General features: G+C 38.8%; 1 protein-coding gene and 1 pseudogene across 1 annotated transcript; one reads left to right on the forward strand and one right to left on the reverse strand.

Moving 5' to 3' along the window:
• The first annotated feature begins 3,624 nt into the window (after positions 1-3,624).
• Positions 3,625-10,685, forward strand: LOC137712326 (probable inactive purple acid phosphatase 27; annotated as a pseudogene).
• A 2,017-nt stretch (positions 10,686-12,702) lies between these two features.
• Positions 12,703-15,245, reverse strand: LOC137713544 (uncharacterized). Its single transcript, XM_068452856.1, has 7 exons — positions 14,852-15,245; positions 14,574-14,760; positions 14,226-14,476; positions 13,948-14,062; positions 13,769-13,861; positions 13,199-13,342; positions 12,703-13,067 (listed from the first exon to the last, which is right to left on the reverse strand). Exons 1-7 carry the CDS (start codon positions 15,193-15,195, stop codon positions 12,945-12,947), a joined length of 1,257 nt encoding a protein of 418 aa, XP_068308957.1. The 5' UTR covers positions 15,196-15,245; the 3' UTR covers positions 12,703-12,944.
• Positions 15,246-22,191: the final 6,946 nt, after the last annotated feature.

Raw genomic sequence — 22,191 nt, forward strand, 5'->3', positions numbered from 1 at the left:
GAAGAAGGCAATTTGTATCCAATATCAACAAGAAGTTTGCATATCCAAGTGATCTCAACAACTATATTGGCAAGAGAACAATACTCTGCTTCTGTAGAAGAACGAGCCACATTTGGTTTCTTTTTAACACTCTAACTAATGATAGCACTGCCCAAAAAATACAAAATCCTCCAGTAGATCTTCTATCAATGGAACAACCTGCCCAATCAGCATCTGAAAATGCTTGAAAATAGAGAGGAGATGAAGATTTTGAAAACCAAAGACCAAGTTCAATAGATCCTTTTAAGTACTGAAGAAGTCTCTTGACAACTTGAAGATGATATCAGGTTTGGTCCATGTAAGATATTGAAGAGCACCAACCAAGGACCTATATTCAGTGGCATCTTCAAGTAAAGGAGAAGTATGATCAAGTTTATAAGTACTCAAAGGTGTATTGCAGGGTTTTGCTCCATCCATGTTTGCTTTTTGTAAGAGATCCAAGATGTACTTGGTCTGATTAATGAAAATGCCAGAGGATGACCTCTTTACTTCAATCCCAAGAAAATAATGAAGTGGTCCAAGATCTTTAATGGGAAACATGCTGCTAAGCTGAGAGATAACTTGGTGACACTCACTAGACGATGGTCCAGTAACCAAGATATCATCCATATACACCAATATAAATACAAGATATGGAGATCGTTTGACAAAAAGAAAGTGATCATTCTGAGATCCAATGAACCCAAGAGAGTGAATAGCACCTTGTAACTTATCATACCAAGCCCGTAAGGCTTGTTTTAATCCATATAAGGATTTATGAAGCTTGCAAACATATTGTGGATGAGTGGAGACCTCAAAACCAAGAGGTTGCTGCATGAACACTAACTCTTGAAGTGTGCCATGTAAAAAGACATTGCTCACATCTAGTTGATTAAAAAACCAGTTGACCTGAGAGGCAAGAGTAAGAAGCAATCTGATAGTAACAGGTTTAGCTGCTGGACTAAACGTTTCAGAATAATCCAGTCCCTCTTGTTGGTGAAAACCTTTTGCTACCAACCTAGCTTTATACCTTTCAATAGATCCATCTGGTTTCCTCTTGATTCTGAAAACCCATTTGCAGCCTACCAAGTTCTGAGATGGAGATGAAGGAACCAAAGACCATGTGCATGTGCTACACAAGGCATTGTACCCTTCTTGCATTGCTTGGCACCAATGAGGATATTTAGAAGCTTGCAAATAGGTAGTAGGTGTAAAATCTTGAGAAAGATAAGAGGGAAGAGGATGCTTAGTGGCAGAATATGCTTTTGGTTTAAAAATCCCTGATTTTGACCGTGTTTGCATTGGATGAATATTAGAAGGTAAAGGAATAGGAAGAGAGGAGTCAGAATCACTAGGTGGGAGGTGAGAGGATGCAGAGATAGAAACGGATGTAGATGGCAGTGAAGGTTGAGAAGCTTCAGAAATATTTGGAGAGATTGAAGTGGAAATTAAAGGTTGAGAGGGTGAGGAAGTAATAGAGGTAAAGGTGAGTTCAGATGGTATAGGTAGTGAAGATTTTATGAGTGGTTGAGGTGGTGGGGAAGAAGTATTTGAAGATAGGCAAAGTGACTGATTAAATGGAAAACTGGATTCATCAAACAATACATGCCTCGAAATATACATCATCTTTGTGACTAGATCAAGACACTTATAACCCTTGTGATGCAAACTGTACCCCAAGAACACACATAACTTGCTTTTTGGTTCTAGTTTGGAGGAAGTATAAGGTTGCAGCCATGGAAAACAACTGAAACCAAACACTCTGAGAGTACTATAATCTGGAGATTTCTTGAATAAAGATTCCCTAGGTGAAGAATTGATAGCAGTAGGAAGCATGTTTATCAAATAGATTGCAGTAGCAAAGGCGTCAACCCAATAAACATAAGGAACCTTGGATGCAGCTAACAGAGTCCTAGCAGTTTTAACTAGGTGCCTGTGCTTTCTCTCAGCACAGATATTCTGTTCTGGAGTGTGAGGACAACTTAATTGATGTTTAATAAATCAACCAAAAATTTGGAGAAAGAAGAACTTAAAAATTCTCCACCAGAGTCAGACCGCAAAGCAATGATTTTAGTACCCAGAGAGTTCTCAACAAGAGATTTAAATTGGACAAAGATTTGAAAAACATCAGATTTATACTTCGAAGGAAAAAACCAGTTGTATTTTGTGTAATAATCCACAAAAATAACATAATACTGATATCCATGACTAGAAGTAACAGATGTTGGCCCCCATACATCTGTGTAAATGAGTTCAAGCGGCTTTTTGGTATTACAAGAAGTTGAAACAAAAGGAAGCCTTGAACACTCGCCTAATGCATAATTGGAGCAAAAGGGCTTATTTGTACTATGTAAAACAGAAATACAAGACTGTGCAGACAACTTATTAAGAACTTTAGTAGATAGATGACCCAATCTTTGGTGCTAAATAGCGCTTGAAACCTTAGCAGCTGCTGCAAAAGCTTTAATACCAACAGGTGAAGTAGATCGAGAAGCATGAAAAGGATAGAAACCATCTTGAACAGGTCCTTTAAAAAGCATCATCCCCGAGGAAAGATCATTCACGGTGAAGTGAAAAGGATAAAGATGCATAGAACACCAATTGTCAAGCAAAAATTGATTTGCAGACAGAAGAATTTGTTTCAAATCAGGGACATACAACGCATTGTTCAGTTTAAAAGTACAAGTGGATGTAGGTAAAAGTGAAGAGCTAGAATAAAGAATGGGCAAACTTTTGCCATCACCAATAAAGACTTGGTCTGGACTAGTGTAAGCTTCTGGACTTTGAAGATGAGCATATGAGTTGGTCATATGGGAATTGGCACTAGAGTCAACAAGCCATGTTGGTGTAGAGGACGATGTATTAGCAACCATATCCAATTGTGAGGATTTACCATTGTAACTTGAATTCATCCTGTGAGGACATTCATATGCTTCATGATCAAATTGTCGACAGATTTGACAGATGATCTTCTTGCCAGAGTTGTTGTAATTTCCAGAACTGTTAGAATTGTTACGACCTGCACTGTTGTAATTTGGCCTTGAATTATTGTAACGAAAATTACCACGATTGCCACGATTACCACGATTGTAATTTCAAGAATTGGAGGAGCCACGACCCTGATTGTTATGACTAAATGTAGGCTGAGCAGAGAAGGCTTGAGATGGTGAGAGATGCGGGGTAGGAAGAATACCAGCAAAAGAATGATATGCCTGAAAAGGTGTGGCTATAGTGGTTTTCTTGCGATTTGCAAGTTGAATCTCCTTGCTAAGAAGCAGACCATGTAATTCATCAAGTGTAGTAGTACCAAGATGGCAGAAAGAATCCAATATCTTAAACACAAGCACTAATATACAAACGGACGTATCCTTCCCTTCCCTCCCCTTCCCGCTTTCTCTCTAAAATCCTCCCACAATTCAAATCCTACCCCAATTTTGTCTCCCAATTACAAAAAGACGGTAAAAAAGAAGAAAAAAAATAGTGAAACTTTGTGATATTTCCAGAATCACAAATGGAATCAAAGTGTGTTTGTTATCTGTTCAATTCATATAAATAAGGGGTTTTCTCGAATTTGTTTTCATCATTTTCAAAAAACCAAACTCAGCAATGGCGCAAAGTTTTCTACTGTTTGCGATTGTGGTGATTCTGGGATTGACCAACTTAGCGGGAGCTGCCGCTAAGGGCGATGGTTTTGGGGAACAGCCGCTTTCCAAGATTGCCATTGAGAAAGCCACCATCAACCTCTCATCCACCACCTCCGTCAAAGCTTCCCCTTCAGTGCTCGGCTTGAAGGTAACAATTTATTTTTACTGTTTTGATTCAATGGCTGCCAACATTTATGTGTCAAGTTATTAGCTGCTGCTCAAATATTTTTGTATACAAATAGATGTCAATGGGAAATAAACAAACAACAGATTGGCATTGTGAAAAAATATGGGGTAAAAGTGGATAGTTGAAATAACTTCTATCATCATTTAATTTTGAATTTGATTACAGTGGCTATGTGTGCTTGCACCCAAGTTCGTGTCCCCTTCCCATAGGTTATATTAGTTCAGAATATCGCCCTGTCAAAATAGTTGGGGGCTACTGTAACGTCTTTTATTTGGTAGCCCATTGGTTGAATAATCCGTATTTAGTTTTTGCCTTTTGAATGTTTTTTTTTTTTTTTTTTTTTTTTTGTGTAACTGTTGGCCGAGTGTACGGTGACTCTTTGAGTACATGAGTTTTTGCATGGAATTCAAACTTCTGAATTCATATGATCTGTCTTTTTTATCCATGGAGTTAAAGTGTTGATAATATGTATTTTTATTCCTACGATTGCAGGATGAGGATACCGGATGGGTAACTGTGGATCTTGAGAACCAGACTCCTACTGGAGATGATTGGGTTGGAGTCTTTTCTCCGGCAAGATTCAAGTAAAATGTCTGACAACGATTACATAACCTATTTTACCACGAACAGTCTAGCTATTGATTCAACTTACTATGCACTATTCTGTGATCGAATCTTCTTCGCAAAATTTGTATGAAGATCTTTGTTTTTAATTGTTGGAGATTGAAGTAATGGTGTTTTAATATGGCAGTGATTCGATGTGCCCGCCAGTGAATGCACCAAAAGAACAAACTCCTTATATATGCACTGCCCCTATAAAGGTTTGTGACTGTAGTTTGCAACTCTGTAATAGTAAATAGCGGATGAAACAAATTTGTTTGAACATTCCTAACCATTGTGATACATGACGCCTATGCTTCAGTACAAGTATGCAACAGACTCCAATCCGAATTATACAACGACTGGCAAATCTTCTTTGAAGTTTCAGCTTATAAATCAGCGGGCAGATTTCTCGTTTGCATTATTTTCAGGCGGGTTGTCGAATGTATGAACATGATTCATTCTTGTGTTCCCATGCTTCCTCATATTCTATTTTGTTCGTTAAAGAATCGTTGTCTTTCTTTACGTGACTGATCCAATACTTGACTGTTGCAGCCAAACCTGGTGGCAGTTTCAAACTTCATAACATTTGCCAATCCAAAAGCACCTGTGTTTCCACGCCTTGCTCAAGGGAAGTCTTGGAATGAAGTGAGTTTATCCTAACTTACAGTTCCGTGTGTTCTTATGTTAAACTTCTTTTTCAATCGGGATCTTTGGTTGTTTGATGCGAATTTTTTTTATAAATTAAACATCCGAGAATTTGAAATGTTATGTTATGGTTCATGTGTCTTTTGGCGTGCTGCGAACTCAGTATTTATGTATTTTCAGATGACAGTAACTTGGACAAGTGGCCACGACATAAATGAAGCTGTTCCATTTGTTGAGTGGGGGTATAGAGGGGCAAGCTCGAATGCGATCCGGAGCTGGAACATTGACATTTGATCGGAGCATGATGTGTGGTATGATCCATTTTTATGTATTCACCACCTTGTCACTTTTGCGTGATTTACGGAGACGGATATCTTAACAAAAAATTGTTAAACTGTGATGGTTCATTAAGGTGCACCTGCAAAGACAGTTGGGTGGCGTGATCCTGGTTTCATACACACAAGTTTCCTGAAGGATTTGTGGCCAAACATCGAGTATGCATATAACGATTTATTCCCTGTTTGTTCTCTTTGCTTTTAAGAGTGTTGTTAACTACAGATGATATCTTTTTACTGTTGTGATGATCGTTTTCAGGCAGTTTTACAAGTTGGAACATCGTTTATCCAATGGTACAATTATCTGGAGCAAGAAGTACAAATTCAGATCATCTCCATATCCTGGACAGGACTCCTTATAGCGTGTCATAATGTTCGGTGACATGGGCAAGGTACTTTCAATTCTAATTTTTACATTTTATTGGAAGATCTGAGGAGAAAAAGACTTTGAGCCGTGCCATTTACCGGTTACATAGAACGTCCATTTTGTGGTTGCTTTTACCATCCTGCTAGGGGGTTTAGGCTTAATCCCTAGCCCTTCACTACAGTGTCGTGTATGTTTGTAGGATACAAAAGCAGTTTGATTACATTGAGTTTTCGGTGTGTGAAACATATCTTCTCCTGCATCTTTCAGGGAGAGCGTGACGGTTCAAATGAGTACAGTAATTACCATCCTGGTGCACTGATGACTACGGATCAAATCATCAGCGATTTGGAGAACGTCGACATTGTTTTTGATATTGGAAATCTAACGTATGCAAAGGGTACATCTCACAATGGGACCAGTTCACGGCACAGGTGGAACCGATTGCATCAACAGTGCCATATATGGTTGGCAGGTTTGTGGAAGTGTTCATTACATGTTTCCATCAGTTTCTAATGAGATTTATAAAATTGATTTATGATCTAGGTTGATGAATCTCGAATTTGCTTCCCGCAGTGGTAATCATGAGCGAGATTGGCCTGATTCGGGGTCCTTTTATGACAAAATGGATTCTGGTGGAGAATGTGGCGTGTTGGCTGAGACTATGTTCTATGTTCCAGCCGAGAACCGAGCAAAGTTCTGGTAAATTGCATCATTTCTTGTAACTTGAAGTACTTATATTGATTCTGGAGTATAGGATGCCTGCAGCAGTGTTTTTGCACTTCTAATGAGAATTCTATGAATGAACAGGTACAAAACCGACTATGGCATGTATCGCTTCTGCATAGCTGACACTGAGCACGACTGGAGAGAGGGATCGGAGTAGTACAAGTTCATCGAGAATTGCCTTGCAACTGTTGATAGACAAAAACAGCCTTGGTTGATCTTTGCCGCCCATCGCGTGCTTGGCTATTCCTCTAACTATTATTATGGGCAGGAGGGCTCCTTTGAAGAGCCTATGGGAAGGGAAAGCTTGCAGAAACTTTGGCACAAGTACAAGGTTGACATTGCCTTTTACGGCCTTGTCCATCACTATGAAAGATCATGCCCCGTCTACCAGGTATCAATTTCTTTCGCTTGAAACTCTTTCAGTTTCAGTTTCAGCAAATAGTTGTCGATGACTTCCATTTCATTTCTTTTAATCCTTTCATTTTTCTTATCACTCTGGTGCAGTGTTGCAGAGCCAATGCGTAACTTCAGAACAATCACATTACTCCGCGGCAGTGAAAGGAACAATACATGTTGTCGTTGGTGGCGCAGGAAGCCACTTATTTGATTTCAGCCAAGTGCAACCTAACTGGAGTATTTACAGAGATCATGACTTCGGATTTGTCAAGATGACGGCATTCAATCACACATCGCTCCTCTTCGAGTACAAGAAAAGCAACGACGGCAAAGCAACAATTTATTTCTCTCACATAAGTTCCCGAAGAAAACTCAAATCCACTACATTTAGTTGTATATTGCATTCTGTGTTCTTGCAAGAACCTCTCCTTTATGAACTAAACGTTCATAAACTAAATTGAACTTGTAGTTTCAAATTTAGTGCCTTTGAAACCCGCAATTTTCATAAAACAAATACACCTATGAAAACCTAACATTTTCATCTTAGAACTCGAATGTTCTAACTTTGATGCTTATGGATGATTCATTCCCATAGCACCAATCACAATCTTGTTCCCTCCAATTCAATGGATTGTTGAACCATCACAAGTTCGTCCCTTATTTGGACGTTTCTAATAGAAATCATTTTATATGTGGGTACACAACGTGAATCTCCACTTGACTATCAAGTAGTTGCGAAAATATTGAAACCAACAATGGCATGGAAGAGCTGAATAAGCCACCGCCATGATCTTCATTCGAAGAATTATGCCTAAAGCATTATCAACGGAAATACCTCCGGAACGAGGATTTCATGGCTCTTTGGCTCGCTCCTTCGGACCGTCTAATCATGAAAGATATCGCCCGAAGCATACCATGATTACGTCCATGAATGAGTACAATTCTGAAGTTTATAAATCCGATCGAATTTTGACTAGAGAATACTTTTCTCATCCTTCGTTGTTTCTAACTCGCCCTTGAAGCAACAATGTAGAAGGTGGAAGTTTACCAAATTCTTAGATCTGATTACTACCACAAACATGAGAGAAAGCTATAGACCCTGTTCGACTAGAGCCTACCGAATCCAATTCGGGGTCTATCTCTCTCACAACCCAATTTTGAGTTTTTTTTTACAACATATGGTATAATCAGGGCCTGCCAAGGTGTGACATCATGCCCGAAGTGTGATCCTTGGCACCTAAGACCTAAAACTTCAAAAATAAGGGATAGTGTTCCCAAACCTTAACCCTGCATAATCTACTTCCGTCTTGATGAAATAGATCAGTGGTTATGCACTTGTTCGTACCCCTACCAGTGTTGTTAAGGAGTACCATTCTAGTAGTCAATATGTGAGACTAATTTTTCTCCACCGAACATCGTTAGAAGAGCATAATTTTGACATGGATGGCTTTCTTGGCGGAATCCCCTTAGTAAACCATTTACTTTGTGAACATTTTTCCATGTTCCTAAATTCAAGTTTATTGTAGGTTTTACTTATGGATAATCTTATTGATATTGTCCTCGAATATGAGTTAATTGAATTATGTTTCTTAATACATGTGACCGATTCAATTAAACACATGATTAGGTTGGAATGTGGGAATGTTAGTTGTTTGGATGAATGCATACTACGCATACTAACTTTACACCTAAATCACATCTCTAACAACAACTTCAGGTCTATCCAACCTGATTAAAAACATTGGCACGCTCCTCATTGTATGAATGGTATTGCATCATCATTTAAGGGACCTTAAATTCTCCCCGTCATTGAGTTTTTAAGAATATTCGAGATGACAATGATCATAAATGAAACCACTAAAGAAAATAGAGTGAAATATATTTGCACCACCTCCAAAAAATGAGTCTTAAGCTTTGATTTGGGGTTAATGGGTTGTCTCCCAACTAGGAATACACCACATATGGCCGGCCTGGAGCCTGGTGATTGAGCAATTTACTTGTTTTGGCACAACCATTTAGGACACTTAGGTCGAACAATGATGCTACAACGCATCTCCTTACCCGAAGTAAGGATCTTGTACCTACAATCACACTTTGCCAAGCATGCTTATTAGGGAAATTGATTTTCTAAATCATCCCTTGCAAAGATACGAAACAACTCTCTTTTCACAGTGGATTCAAGGGAATAATATATGGACTAATCCAAGCAAAATGCGGACCATATAAATACTTATGGTTTTGGTTGATGAATCGACAAACTGGTCACATGTTTGTCCATACCCATTGCTACTACACCTCACGGTCGATTAAGGGTTCACCACCCTACTTATCCCTTAAGGTCCGAGAGACTGGATAATGTCGGAGAGTTTACATCGACTATTTTTGATAAAGTATTGCATGTATTTTGGGTTTATAATTGAACATCGAATTTCCATGTTCACCCCAAATAGCCTCGCCTAGCGATCATAAAGCGCAATCTAAATGATGGCCCAAATTTTGGTAAATGTACCAAGTTTTCAGTTTTTGCCTAATGCTATGCAATCTTGTACCCAGTTATGCTGGTTTGCCTTGAGGCCCATTGCCACCCAACCTATATGACGTTACAATTGGTTACTGGGTACGAACCTGACGATTTTCGTATTGACGCATTTGGGTGTGCATTCCATGTGCCAAGTTGCGCCACCGCAACGTATCAAAGAAGGATGTGAATCTTTGTCGATTATGATTCTCCTTCACATTAGCTCTTTTTGAGCCCTTGCATTCGATCTTTTTAACGCTTATTTGTGGATTGTCACTTTAATGAGACAATCTTCCCACCATTAGGGATAGGTAAGAATGTTAACGATCCCGTAGAACGGCGCGAATTTGCGTGGACGTTACCTACTATGTCTCATCTCGATCCTTATAACCGCACATGTATGATAAGTAAGTGCGATGAATCTTAAATTTCAAAATGTTGCTCCATACACATTTCTCTGATCTAGCTAAAGTGACGATATCATATACCAGCTGCAAACATGCCTGCAAGGATAAACGTACTTAACGGACGTCGAGTCAACATCCCTAGAGGGTGTGCCGCCCTTGTTGGACGGTCCGGTACACCGGCGGATAGCTAATCAATCTGTCTTGACCTAGAGCACGACATTTCACTTTTTTCATAGGATTCACTTCCGTAGAAAAGGAAGACACGGCACAATAATGAAGCTAAACTCGATTGTTGTCTCAAATCATTTCCATCTCATGAGATTAATCCAGATTACTCCCGTGACTTAAAGTTCTTGGTCCAGTATACTAGTTTGAATGAGAAAATGGAATTGAAATGAGATTACCATCGATGATTTTTTCACTTATATGGTAGCTATCAACATAAATGAAAAACGACGATATCGAACCATGTTCCGTTGATTAAGTGACAACGTATAATTGATTGGACAATTGAAATTACAATCCAAGTCAAATTCCTTACCAAAGTCTGTTTGGGACCTGTCGTTCCTACAGTACCCAAGGTAACCCTATTGTGTTAGAAGTGGGAAATGAAGCATTATGAGATGAATGAAATAGTGCGATATGATGCACGCCTTATAACGCAAGGTTTCTTTCAAACGTCCTGTGATTGATAGCAGCATTATGAAATGTGGTTACATGTAAGTTCCCGAAGAATTACATGGACTGGTTCAGATAGTTCCAAAACCACGGAACACCCTCTTAACTTGTTTGAGGTGTTCACTTACAATCCGACGGATGTGGTATACCCGTCTAAGTGATTATTTGATCAGTCAGGGATGAATTATGCCCTTGCATGTTAAACTATGAAGTCTTATTTCGAATTGCTAGAGTTACAGTTTATGTCGTTGACACAAATCTCACTAAGACTCCGGAAGAGCTTGAGAAAACTATCTTGCACTTAAAGATGGAATTTGAGATGAAAGATCTTGGGAAAACTCGTTTATGCCTTGACCTGAAGTTGAAGCATTGTTATGATGGTATTTTGGTCTATCAGTCGAATTACATCTCGAATGTGTCACTTTTAAGTATACCTTTGATCGTCCATACGTTATATGCAAATAAGACCCTTGAAGAGGTTATGGAATCCGAAATTCCATATCTAAGTTCAAACTTTGCGTTTCGTTGTACTTAGCTTATTGTATTTAGACAGGACATCTCATTCGTTGTTGATCTTGGTAAAGATACAACACCGCGCCTACACGCATCCATTGAATTGGTATTAAAGACGTACCCTGAAGGTACTACGAGGGCAAATCCCAACGCATCTCAATGGATCCAACCCCTCTGATCCTTGAAATGATGTTTGCCTTATTTGTTATGCTGACACAGGTTACTTATCAAACCCGTACAAGGCAAAATCCCCAAATGGTTATGTCTTTACCATTAGGGATATCGCAATATCTTGGAGGTCCATGATATGACCTTAGTTGCGAAATCTTCGAATCATTCCAAGACTTACCTCACTTCACTATGCCACAAGTGAGACATGGTTAGGAGTTCTTGTTGAGCATATTCAAAGTACTTGTGTTTTCATCCATCATTGACGATCCATGAAAATTATGCCACATGTATCAACCCGACCAAGTCATGATACATAAACGAAGTCAACACCAAGACATATTGCGTTTACATCTACATCAGCAAAGCATCAGGAGATTGAAGTCATGCAAGCTGATTCCAAACAACCTTGCCGACCTTTACACGACGCCACTGCCGAAGTCAACCTTCCAGAAGCTTGTCCGAGGAATTAGTATGCCTAACTATTCATATGCAATACTTGTAATTCTCATTTGGAAGTTATGTCAAACTCAGGGGAAGTATCCAGAAGTATACTCCCTTGATCTTAATGTACTCTTTTTCCTTACGATTAGGAGCATTTTTCCCACTGGGTTTTTGCTACCTAACTAGGTTTTAACGAGGCACCCATCCTGGGCTGATCATACCCTTGTGAGCTCTTCTAGTTGCGTCCAAATGACGTATAGTTTTGACTGAATGCAACTTCTCACTTTTCTCCTTAGTCTATGGGTTTTTCTCCCACCTTGGGTTTTACCATAGCGATGTTTTGTGAGTTTTATCTTTTTATGCATTCTTTCATTGATTTGAGACTCACATTTACTCATTGTGCCGACAACTTCATCAACTATACTTGCTTCATCACTGAAGACCTGATGCACCATTTACTTGAGTATTTACACACTTAAGGGGGAGTGTTGCAGTCCTATTAGATTATGAATGTGATTGTGTAAATCCTAGTAGATATGGGAATATCTCTCATATTCCTATTAGGAGTTGATTACCTATTAAATGTTGTAATCCTAAAGGGTAAGGAATTAACTTTCCCTACTACTATAAATAAAGGCACAATGGGGTTGAATAACATACACCTACAATTACACATCTCTCTCTTTCTCTCCACTCTTGCCGCACCCCTCTTTAAGGCCTTCATAATTATTCAATAAATTATGCCTACAACATTTTTCGGTTTTTTTCAGTTTTTTCGGTTTTCATGAGGAAGATATGTTATTTAGTATATGATATTATTTGCTCAACTCTTTATTGATAGTTAAATATGTTAGATGAGGAATGTCATTACCGATTCGGGCATTAATATTCTCAAGATTGATTTAGATTAAGAAATTTTACCATGCTTAATTATGTTTGTATTCTACTTTCTTGTTTCTTTCCCTACTATTTATGGTTAATTTAACCAAAAAAGGAAGAACAAAAAACTCTTCGAAACGAAAGCAATTTAGGCAGGCGATCCAGACCGGAAAATTGAAAATAATAATTTCATACTCCAGGAGAAGAAGTGTTACTGCAAAAATACATAGAAAGATACTAGTATACATCGATCATCCAACAAGGATGCTCAGCTTTCTTGCACTGTTAAGATTACACAAAAATACATCGAAGGAAACTAATATACCCAAGAATATGAACGCTACATTGATCCCAATGAGGATATTGAATTTGCTGTGTGTTCTGTATTCCGGTAATTTCAGAGTATCGACTGATCATCAACCAACCATATCAACTTCCGGTACAACAGGTCTGTTTCCTTCATCATCTGGTGAATTGATTGATGCTACCAAATCGTCAATTTTCAGGGGAGACCGCCGAACCATATTCTGAAACATAATCTGCAAGATTATATTCCAAAGGAATTATCAGTATAGGCAATGATTTAGAACGGTTTTGTAACAGGCTAATTTTTAATATTGAGAAAGAGTGAATTCCACCAACAATTTTGGAATTACAGTTTTCTACAAACCTTGGAGTAAGTATCTGCAAAAGCACGGGCACGATTGGACTTGCCAAGGTAATGTAAATCTGCCTTCTCAAGCTTCCCATCTACAACACTTAATCCTCCATCACCAATAGCAAAACGAAGAAGACATCCTGAATGCAACCCTGACTGAAAATATATTGAAGTTAGAACACAAAGGCAAAAGACATGAATACAACGAGGAAAGAGAGGACAAATGTTACATGTTAGGGTTGTAAAGAACTCAATGACACCAGCCAGTCAGTTAGTCTGGTGGCTTCAGAGTAGTTTACCAGTGATCTGAGATAGAACCGCATTTTCCTCAGGACAACAAGTGCAAGGACCGATTTGGTATTATGGCTTTTGAGCATTGGTGGAGAAAATGTAACTATTGGGGTCGGGTTGGGAGGAGACAAGATACGGGAAAAACTACCATGAAAAGCTAAGCAAAATATTTGTTTCGAGTGAAGCAGAACCGCTCCCATAAAAGCCCTACCATACTTTGCCTGACTCAACTCGCAATTACTAGGTGCAGATATCCATGTTCCTATAATGAAAATTCACCGTAAAACATACCTGTTGTATGAAGGCTGAGTCCAAGCAACCAAATACAACTGGTGGATCATCGGATGTAGTCACATTTCCATCACCTTGCAGCTCCAAAACTACCTGATCACATGGAATCAGAAAATGAGAGAGAGTAGAGATAGCCCAACCAACAAATAGAGCAAAGAAGGGTTCGTAACAAAAAATACCTGTTGATGGCTTGGAACCTGTCCTTTGTTATCTGTGTCAATAACGTACTGACTGCAACTCTCATCCTTCCAGACTAATGCTAATGGGGTATTTCCTGGTTGGTAATGAGCATGCCTAGAAAGAAAAAACAATTTTACATAAATCGTATGTCAAAGAAAGTTTCAATAGCATAAAAAAAATCGAGAAACTACTGTAACAGTGATCCATAGCAACAGTATATGACATTTTCACAGATCCATAACAACAAATTTTAAGTAGTATCAGGAAATGAGCTTACTTGTTATAAAACAATAGACCATCCTTTACATACGGTACCGCTCCAGCATAGGCTGAGTATAGCCCGCTGTGATCACAGTTATGCACAGGAACCAAGCTGAACCTATACCTATGATAGTGTGACGGAGCCTCACAAGCCCCCGTCTCCCCGAGCTTAGAACTCAGCCAGAAAAACCTAAACTCGGCCGTGCAATCGAACAAAGAGTAACCTCTCCAGCACACCATGTCAATTACGTAGTACGTCTGGTCCATCTGCATTCAATGTACATTCAGCTTGGCATTTTATCAAACACTTGGAGCGCAATTGAACAAGTAAATATCAAATTTAACCCACAATTGAAATACTTACCTCGTGAAATATACAGTCCAGTATAGAATACGACTGAGCGGAACCCGACCCGTCTCGGCTCCTGGAACCATTGGGAAGAGCCGACGGGAAACGGTGCAGAACAGTGCCGTTTCGTTGCCGGCTGATTGTGGCTCCGTCGGACGAAACGACAAAGCATCGCTTCCCAGATGGCCTCGCAAACACGTACCTACATTTCCACAAAAACCAAAAATTAAAAGAAATCATTGAAATTAAATTTGCAAAAAAAAAATTGAAATTTAGAGAAATGGAAGGCGAACCAGTCGTGGGGCAAGCGGTTTGGGACGTCGATCATCCACTCCGGGAGCATGAGCTGCCTGGCGAACCATTTTCGGGCCTCCGTGCCTCTGAGCTTCGAAGCGTTGCGAAGGTCGAATTCGACGTCGGATTCGGACTCCTTGGATTCGGAGGCGGATTCGGGTTCGGGTTCGGAGGGCTGTTCATGTTCGGGCGGGAGGGAGAGGAGGGTAGAGGCTAAGCGGCGCGCCTGGAGCTGGACGTCGCGCCGGGCTTGCTCTTGGCGCTGAAGCGCAAGCTCTCGGCGCCTCTGCTGGTCTGAGATCGCCGGTCTCTTGTACGCGCGGCGGAGATCGTGCGGCGCCATATTTTGGTGGTCGTCCGAAATTGAATTTTTGGGAACTGGCGTTGCTCAGAAATTTTAGAAACGGTATCGGCAAGAGCAAAACTGTTGGGTTCCTTGACTTTGGGTCAGCCCATTGGATGCGCAAAGCTCATTAGATGTGCAAAGCCCATTATCCATGTTTCCGTTGTATTTCGTTTCGCTAATGGAGTTACTGACAGCCGTTCTTGTTATCTTATAAACCCATATTGGAAGATAAACTTATATGTCTCGAGTCTTGAAACAGATGTTCTAACAAGTTACAACACTCATCGCGTGACTTTCCCATTCCTTATTGAGTATCGTACAAATGTTTGATCACTCAGAAGTAGGTGATTCCCGTTATTGGTTATAAGATAAAACACTACTTGGCTGCTGAAAGATCAACAGCCATTCATGCTGATACCCAATCAAATTTGAACACGTGTCCAAATAATTAAACTTATAAGCACAAATTTGACATGCGTCCAAATATAATTGGACATTCAGCAGGAGTGGCCGCTGATCTTTCACAATCAAGTAGCGTTCTATAAAATATTCATCACCGTTTGTCACACACAACGTTGACATGAGCCATAGATGAGTGTCCCCTTTTCGTTTCCTAGTTGTTTCCAAGTGTTTGTTACGTCTACGAGTGACAAAAAGTAGTTCAAAGGATTGGTTGGCTAAAAGGGTCGTCAAAATTGACTTCTCTCGTAATCGTTTAAACTTTCAATGGCATGACAGTTTGACGAGAAATTTTCTGTTACCGGCTTTGTATGATGATGCAAATCACTTTTGTTTGGAGCTTAATTTCAGGAGGAAACTAAGCTTTTTGCCCATATGGGAAAACCTTTACAGCAGTTTCTAAGCATTCTCCTTTTCTTGTGGAGGGGAGAGCCGAACTTAGGATCTCAAAGTGGGTATTTGTTTTAGTGAGGTCGTGTTCGAGTTTACTGGTATATGTGTATTGTGTTCATGCCAATTCAAGCGTTAATTATATACAAAATGGTAATAAATAATAATTTAATAATACAGTAATACATACATACCATCAGAAAATTGAGAAAAAGTTATCATTTTATTATTAAGATGATAAATAGTTGAAACAATGTTCATCATGTAAACATCGAGTCTTATATTTGTACAAATTTTTAGTCGTGAAATGGAGCGGATACATCATTTGTGTTTTTTTCCTCTTTTAGAATGACAATAAACAAAAGAAAATAAATTGTAGTTTTTATTTTGTTACAAAGAAAGAAATCGAACATGAACCTATCATAACTCATCATTATTTTTATTGGTGAAATTAATCCCAAAATTGCCTCTAATTTGTCAGATCTAAAATTAGAGGTTAATGTTTGTAGAAATTTTAGTCACGAGTCATGGTCCAAGTGCTTCTATTTTCTAAGCTTGGCAATGCTCCGTGTGAAACTGGAATCATGGCTGCACCAATCAAAATCGCAGTCCCAAAATTAGAAAATTGGTGAGAGAGACAACCTAACCACATTTTGTAAAATAATTTTTAATTAAAACGATTGATAGATAGATTAGGACAATTAAGCCACATTGTCCATACTTGAGGCCAAGAATTTTAGGTTCAGATTTTTGGGACATAGTCCATTGGTCTCTTGTTTTCTTTGATTTTAAGTTGTGAGTGTGTAAACGTAATTTGACAGATGTGTACGACTGTACGTAGTTACATTGATTAAAATGGATGTACTCTCTTTTATGTACTCCAATCTGAATTTCTCATCCTTGCAGTTTAGATCAATTCAGAAATTTGATTAAGAAAATGAATGATTTCGATTATAACATATTATGATTAAATTCGCCAATCCTGACGAGTAAAGAAAGAGGTGCACCCTAAGGATCTTAATTCTCTAACAACTATGGATGGAAACTGAATCATTTGCAAACAAAGCATGGATTTGGATTTAAGATTTGCGAAATTAGAAATCTAACGTGTTAGGTGAGTTGGTTTAGTTTTTTATTTATGTGTTTCCTCTTTTTATAATCCACAAAAGAAATTATCTTACATAGTACCTATTATCTCACTAGCTTCCTCGAAGAAATTCCGTTTTAAGCATATTTTCTATGAAGCAAATTTTGTGATAGATGCAATTGCAGATAGAAGTCATGTCGTGAATGATTTTCAAGTTTGGTTTAATGTTTTGTCTCACGAAGCTTTGTATGCCTGACAATTTGATTCTTTTAGTGAGAGTTACTATCGAAGCTTTTCTTTGCAATTTTCTTTTTTATCGAAAAAAAAAAAATGAAACAAAAGACCGACGCAATTGCAGCTAGAGGTCATGCCATGAATTATTTACAAGTTTGGTTATGGAAGCTTCGTATACTTGGTAGTTTGACTCTTTTACCACGGGCTGTTGCCAGGACTTTTTCTTGTAATTTGCTTTGGTATTGTTACTCATATTTATTTTTATCTCTCACACACTGTTAATTTTTTAAAATTTATCTTCTCAATTTATTCGATTCGACAATTGAAAATTGAAACAAACGTGTGACAAATAAAAATAGGTGTGTGAATATTATTATTTTTTTAATTAAAAAATAAATAAAATAAAAGGATACTTAGGGGTTGTTCATTGGTCAACTAATGGGAGTAGCAGTTGACAATCACGAAAAACTCACGTATTGCAAAAGTACAGATCACCGATGTTCAAATGTTTGCGTCATTCAGGAGCAAGAAAAATAGACAAACGAGTGTTTTTTTCTTATTTTTATATTCATCAACTTATAATTTAATATAATATTTTTTTCACAAAAATAACGAAAATGCTACCCTGTCGCATCTCGTGCTTTTGTAATCTTATCCAAACTAATCTGGATTAGATAGGATGATTAAACTTTATGAGATGCGATGGTTCAATTTTTAAGTTTGATGGTACCAATTAAGATTCCCTTAATTATCTATTTTAATTTATCTGGACTCATTAGCTTCTATTGTCGATAACTGTATATCTGGAGTTCCGTGTTTAATTTTTTTTTTTTTTTTTTTTGTCACTTAGTATTACACTCTAATGATATTCTTTTATATTTGTAAGTGAGATGTCTTATATTCGATTCTTGTCAAATGCGAGTTTGAACCACCTTATTGCTAGTACATTATGAGGCTCAACCTACGCTCTCCCCTTAGTAGATAATATCGCTTATTCAAAAAAAAAAAAAAAAAAATCTCCTTTTCTAGTATGGTTTGTATAAGAATATTTAAAATAATAATGTGATCATAAGATTGGTTTAGCCGCTGTAAAATACATATGTTACACAAATCGTAAACTTTGTGTTTAGAGATTTGGGATGATTTATTCCCTGAACTTGTAAGTAGGGCTGGGCACGGGCCAAGTTGGGCCCAATTTTGAAGGGACCGGGTCGGGATAGGTACAACAAATTTTAATACAGTAATAGGACCTAACTCGGCCGGTTTGAAATGGGTCGATTCGTGCCGGGTCCAAGGGTCCTCTTTTTTTTCTTTTTCTTTTTTGGGAAAAAAAACTAAATTTTTACAGCCGCACAGCTGCACAGGTGTTCGCAGGAATCACAACCTTCTTCCAATTCTCTTTGAGGTGAATACATGTTTCAAACCCTACCAATTTGCATGAAACGCTCCACCGATCTAATTTGCATGAAACATTCAAATCCAGTTTACATAATCTAATTAAAAATACCCAACCCAATATTCAAATTCAATCGATTCAAATTCAACTGAACAAAAGATTTGAAATTGGAACATAATAAAAGTCAAGATTCAAGAACCCAACAAAATCCCTAGGAAACCATATGACATGCCTGACCCTAATATTCTCCAAAGACCAAGGTAGGCACGTGCTAACCGATACCCGAAGGTGACGAAGCCATATTAGGATGCATGAGAAATAATAAATATAAATAAGACTTATAAATTTAAATACAATGCTTATGCAATTGAGGAACGTGTTCAGAGCATACAACTAATGCTAGATACTAAAAAGGAATAATATAAAATTGAATGAGCAAAGAGATGGATCCTACACTTAGAAGACTCGAAGATGTAGATGCGGGAATGCCTTGATGCCGGGATTGTATGCCTCGATTCTAAGTCTTGAGGGGGCGCAAAACAAAACATGAGTGGACCAAGTTGATATATAAGTAGTAATAAAATAGTTAATCTTTAATGTACTAAGCCCCAAATTTATGAAAAACTCATATTGCATTATAAGTAATAGGTTTTCCAAAAACCCTAGCATGCCATAAAACCTTTCATAAAACATATATTTTATATATAATGTGTTTAGTAGTGGTGTGTGTGTATATATATATTATATATATATATATAAGGCATATACATATATATATAATATTCATTCGCCCAAAGGCATGTAGAACACTTCTTCATTCATCCGAAGGTTCTACATCACGCGCCCATATGCAATATCATTCGCCCGTAGGCATTGCACCTCCCAGCCGAAGCCAATATAATTGTCTTTCGTAGGCCCCTACATCACTCGACCGAAGAGAATATATAGATATCATTCGACCAATAGGCCCCTACATCACCCAACCGAAGCCAATGTAAGTATCTTCCGGCCAAAGCCATCTACAAATGCCCCGTTGACGCCAATATAAAAATCTTCCACCCGTAGGCTCCTACAGCACCCACCCGAAGGCATATAAGTATCAATCATTCGTAGGCTCCTACAGCACCCACCTGAAGGCATATAAGTATCACTCGCCCGTAGGTAGAACATACGCCCGTAGGCAGGACCGTTCGAATAACCATTAAGTAAGCACATAATTATATATCTATCTTAATCGGAGTTTAGTAGCTAAAATGTCATATCGTAAATACCTATTCGTAGTATATAGTCATCAATCATATATACTACGAAAAACGTAAAATCAATAAAGTGTGGTATTCCAAAAAATTCTCAGTAAAGCATGCTATCTCATAAAAAGTAAAGTCTAATTTACTCATAAAATGTAACCATTAAATCATTCTTTTCATGTATGCAGTTCTAATAGTAAAATATGCATTTTAGAAGGGGTCCACTCACAGATACTTCACTATTGAAAAGGCACGCAAGCTAGCGAAGGTGGAAGCACCATAATAATTGCACCTAAGCACATAAAGGGTCCAATTAATAAAACTATACTCAAACGATTGAATTTGGGAAAACGGACGTCGGAAACGGATTCAGGACGTTGAATTACCCTACAAAATCAACAAAAAGTCAATACGAGAATATTCCATAACGGAATATTCCATTGGATCCAAACTAGTTTGGGTCGGTTCAGCCAGGTTGGGTCGGAAGGTGGATAGAGAATCTGGGCTGGGTTCCTTGGCCCAAAAGCCTGGGTTTAGGTCATAAGGGTTTTGGGCTGGGTTAAGTAATCGGGCCTAGGCCTAGGTTTGGGTTTAAAGAAATGAGGTTTGGGTTAGTAGGTTAATGGATTGGGCTTTAGGTTTGGGCCAAGTTTACATAGCCCAAAGTTTAGGCGGGGTTACTTAATTAGGTGTGCACTGTTTTAGGCTGACTACAAGGGTCAGGTTTTTAGTTCACGGGTCAGTCGACCCGGATAGGGTCGTGGGTTACCAGACCCAAAGAAGAAAAAGGCTTGAAATCGGTGGGGAACTGTCGAGCTCCGATCGAGCTCTATTTCACAACTATCCTTAGCATGCAATATACCAAAATGAAGCTAGGGAGACAAGGATTCGAAGTACCCATTCTAGGCCCAAACATGGCCAGAGTTGGCCAGAGAAACCCTGCAAATCTCAAGTTCCTCGCTGGAAATCGTCGAGCATTACGCCCAAGTTGGTTTTTGCATCAAACGGCAACCAAAACATCTCAAAATCGTCCTAACTCACATGTAAACATTAACCAAGAGATTTAGGGCTTACCTACGTTGAGGGTTTTTCGAAAAAGGAGGTGCACAATGGCAATGCCATGGCACCATGAGACACAGGGAGATTTTAAGTGTGTTCCAACTTTCCTCCAGGTTTCGTGGAGCATACGGGGAGGTTTAAGTGAGAGGGTTGGTGCGTGTGATGGTCCTCAAGGAGCTGGAAAGTGGGGGTAGGTGTCGAGAGAGAGGTTTGAGAATGTAGAAAGGAAGAGAGACGAGAATGTGGTGAGAGATAGTGTTATGGGAGATGGAAGAGAAAAATGAGAGAAGGTGACCCCAGTGTCACGTGGCAAACGGAGGGAAAAGGCTGGGGGACCAAAAATAAAAAAAAGGCCCCACCCTGCTCACCATTTAAGGCCCAAAAACAATCCCCATTCAAAATATCTTTCAAACCCACTGAAATTACCAAAAATACCCCTTCATTCCAAAATCCGTAAAAATAATCGAGACGGGTTGTTACACCATAATTTAGTTTTCAATCCTAAATCCCTAAAACATAATACCTTGAAACTGAAAAAGATCATTAGCAGAGCTTGGCTTCCATGCAAATCTAAGTCAGACATAGGAGATGACTGATTTGTCGTTTTGAGTTGTTCGTCCCCTCAAGTTCTACAAAGAAAGACTGCCTTTAGTGTCTGTCCCTTCGAGTTCGATAGAGAAAAACTGAGAATTGAGAGAGATAAGAGTCAATCTAGACTCTAGGAGAGAGATAGATCGAGAGAAAGGACTTTGGGAAAGAAAGATCGAGAGGGAATACTGATGAGAAGAGTTTCAGTTCGAGTATGGGAGAGTCATCGAGAAAGTGATATGTGTGTGTGTGTGTGTGTGTGTGTGTGTGTGTGTGTGTGTGTGTGTGTGTGTGTGTGTGTGTGTGTGTGTGTGATTTAAGTGTGTATGTGTGAGATTTGAGTATCTGTATGTGAGACGGCACATATACAGTTCCAGCTAAAGGCCCGTGTCTTCAAAAAATTAGATCCACCCCACCCCCAACCGCTAGTACCGTCCATACCCGCTGGCCCGAGGCTTGTTTGCCCAGTCCTACTTGTAAGTCATTATTAATCACCTTAATGAGATTTCATAAATAGCTAATTCTCTCATTGG

The sequence above is a fragment of the Pyrus communis genome, chromosome 13, assembly GCF_963583255.1.
Source record: "Pyrus communis chromosome 13, drPyrComm1.1, whole genome shotgun sequence".
Taxonomy (NCBI): Eukaryota; Viridiplantae; Streptophyta; class Magnoliopsida; order Rosales; family Rosaceae; genus Pyrus; species Pyrus communis.

Bases quoted from the DNA above. Each gene is read 5' to 3' on its own strand.
- LOC137713544 (XM_068452856.1), bottom strand. From the start codon at position 15,195: ATGGCGCCGCACGATCTCCGCCGCGCGTACAAGAGACCGGCGATCTCA. The intron at 14,477-14,573 runs GTAAGTATTTCA...CATTGAATGCAG, and splicing joins TGGACTGTATATTTCACGAG to ATGGACCAGACGTACTACGT. The intron at 13,343-13,768 runs GTATGTTTTACG...ATATATTTTCAG, and splicing joins ACTCAGCCTTCATACAACAG to TCAGGGTTGCATTCAGGATG.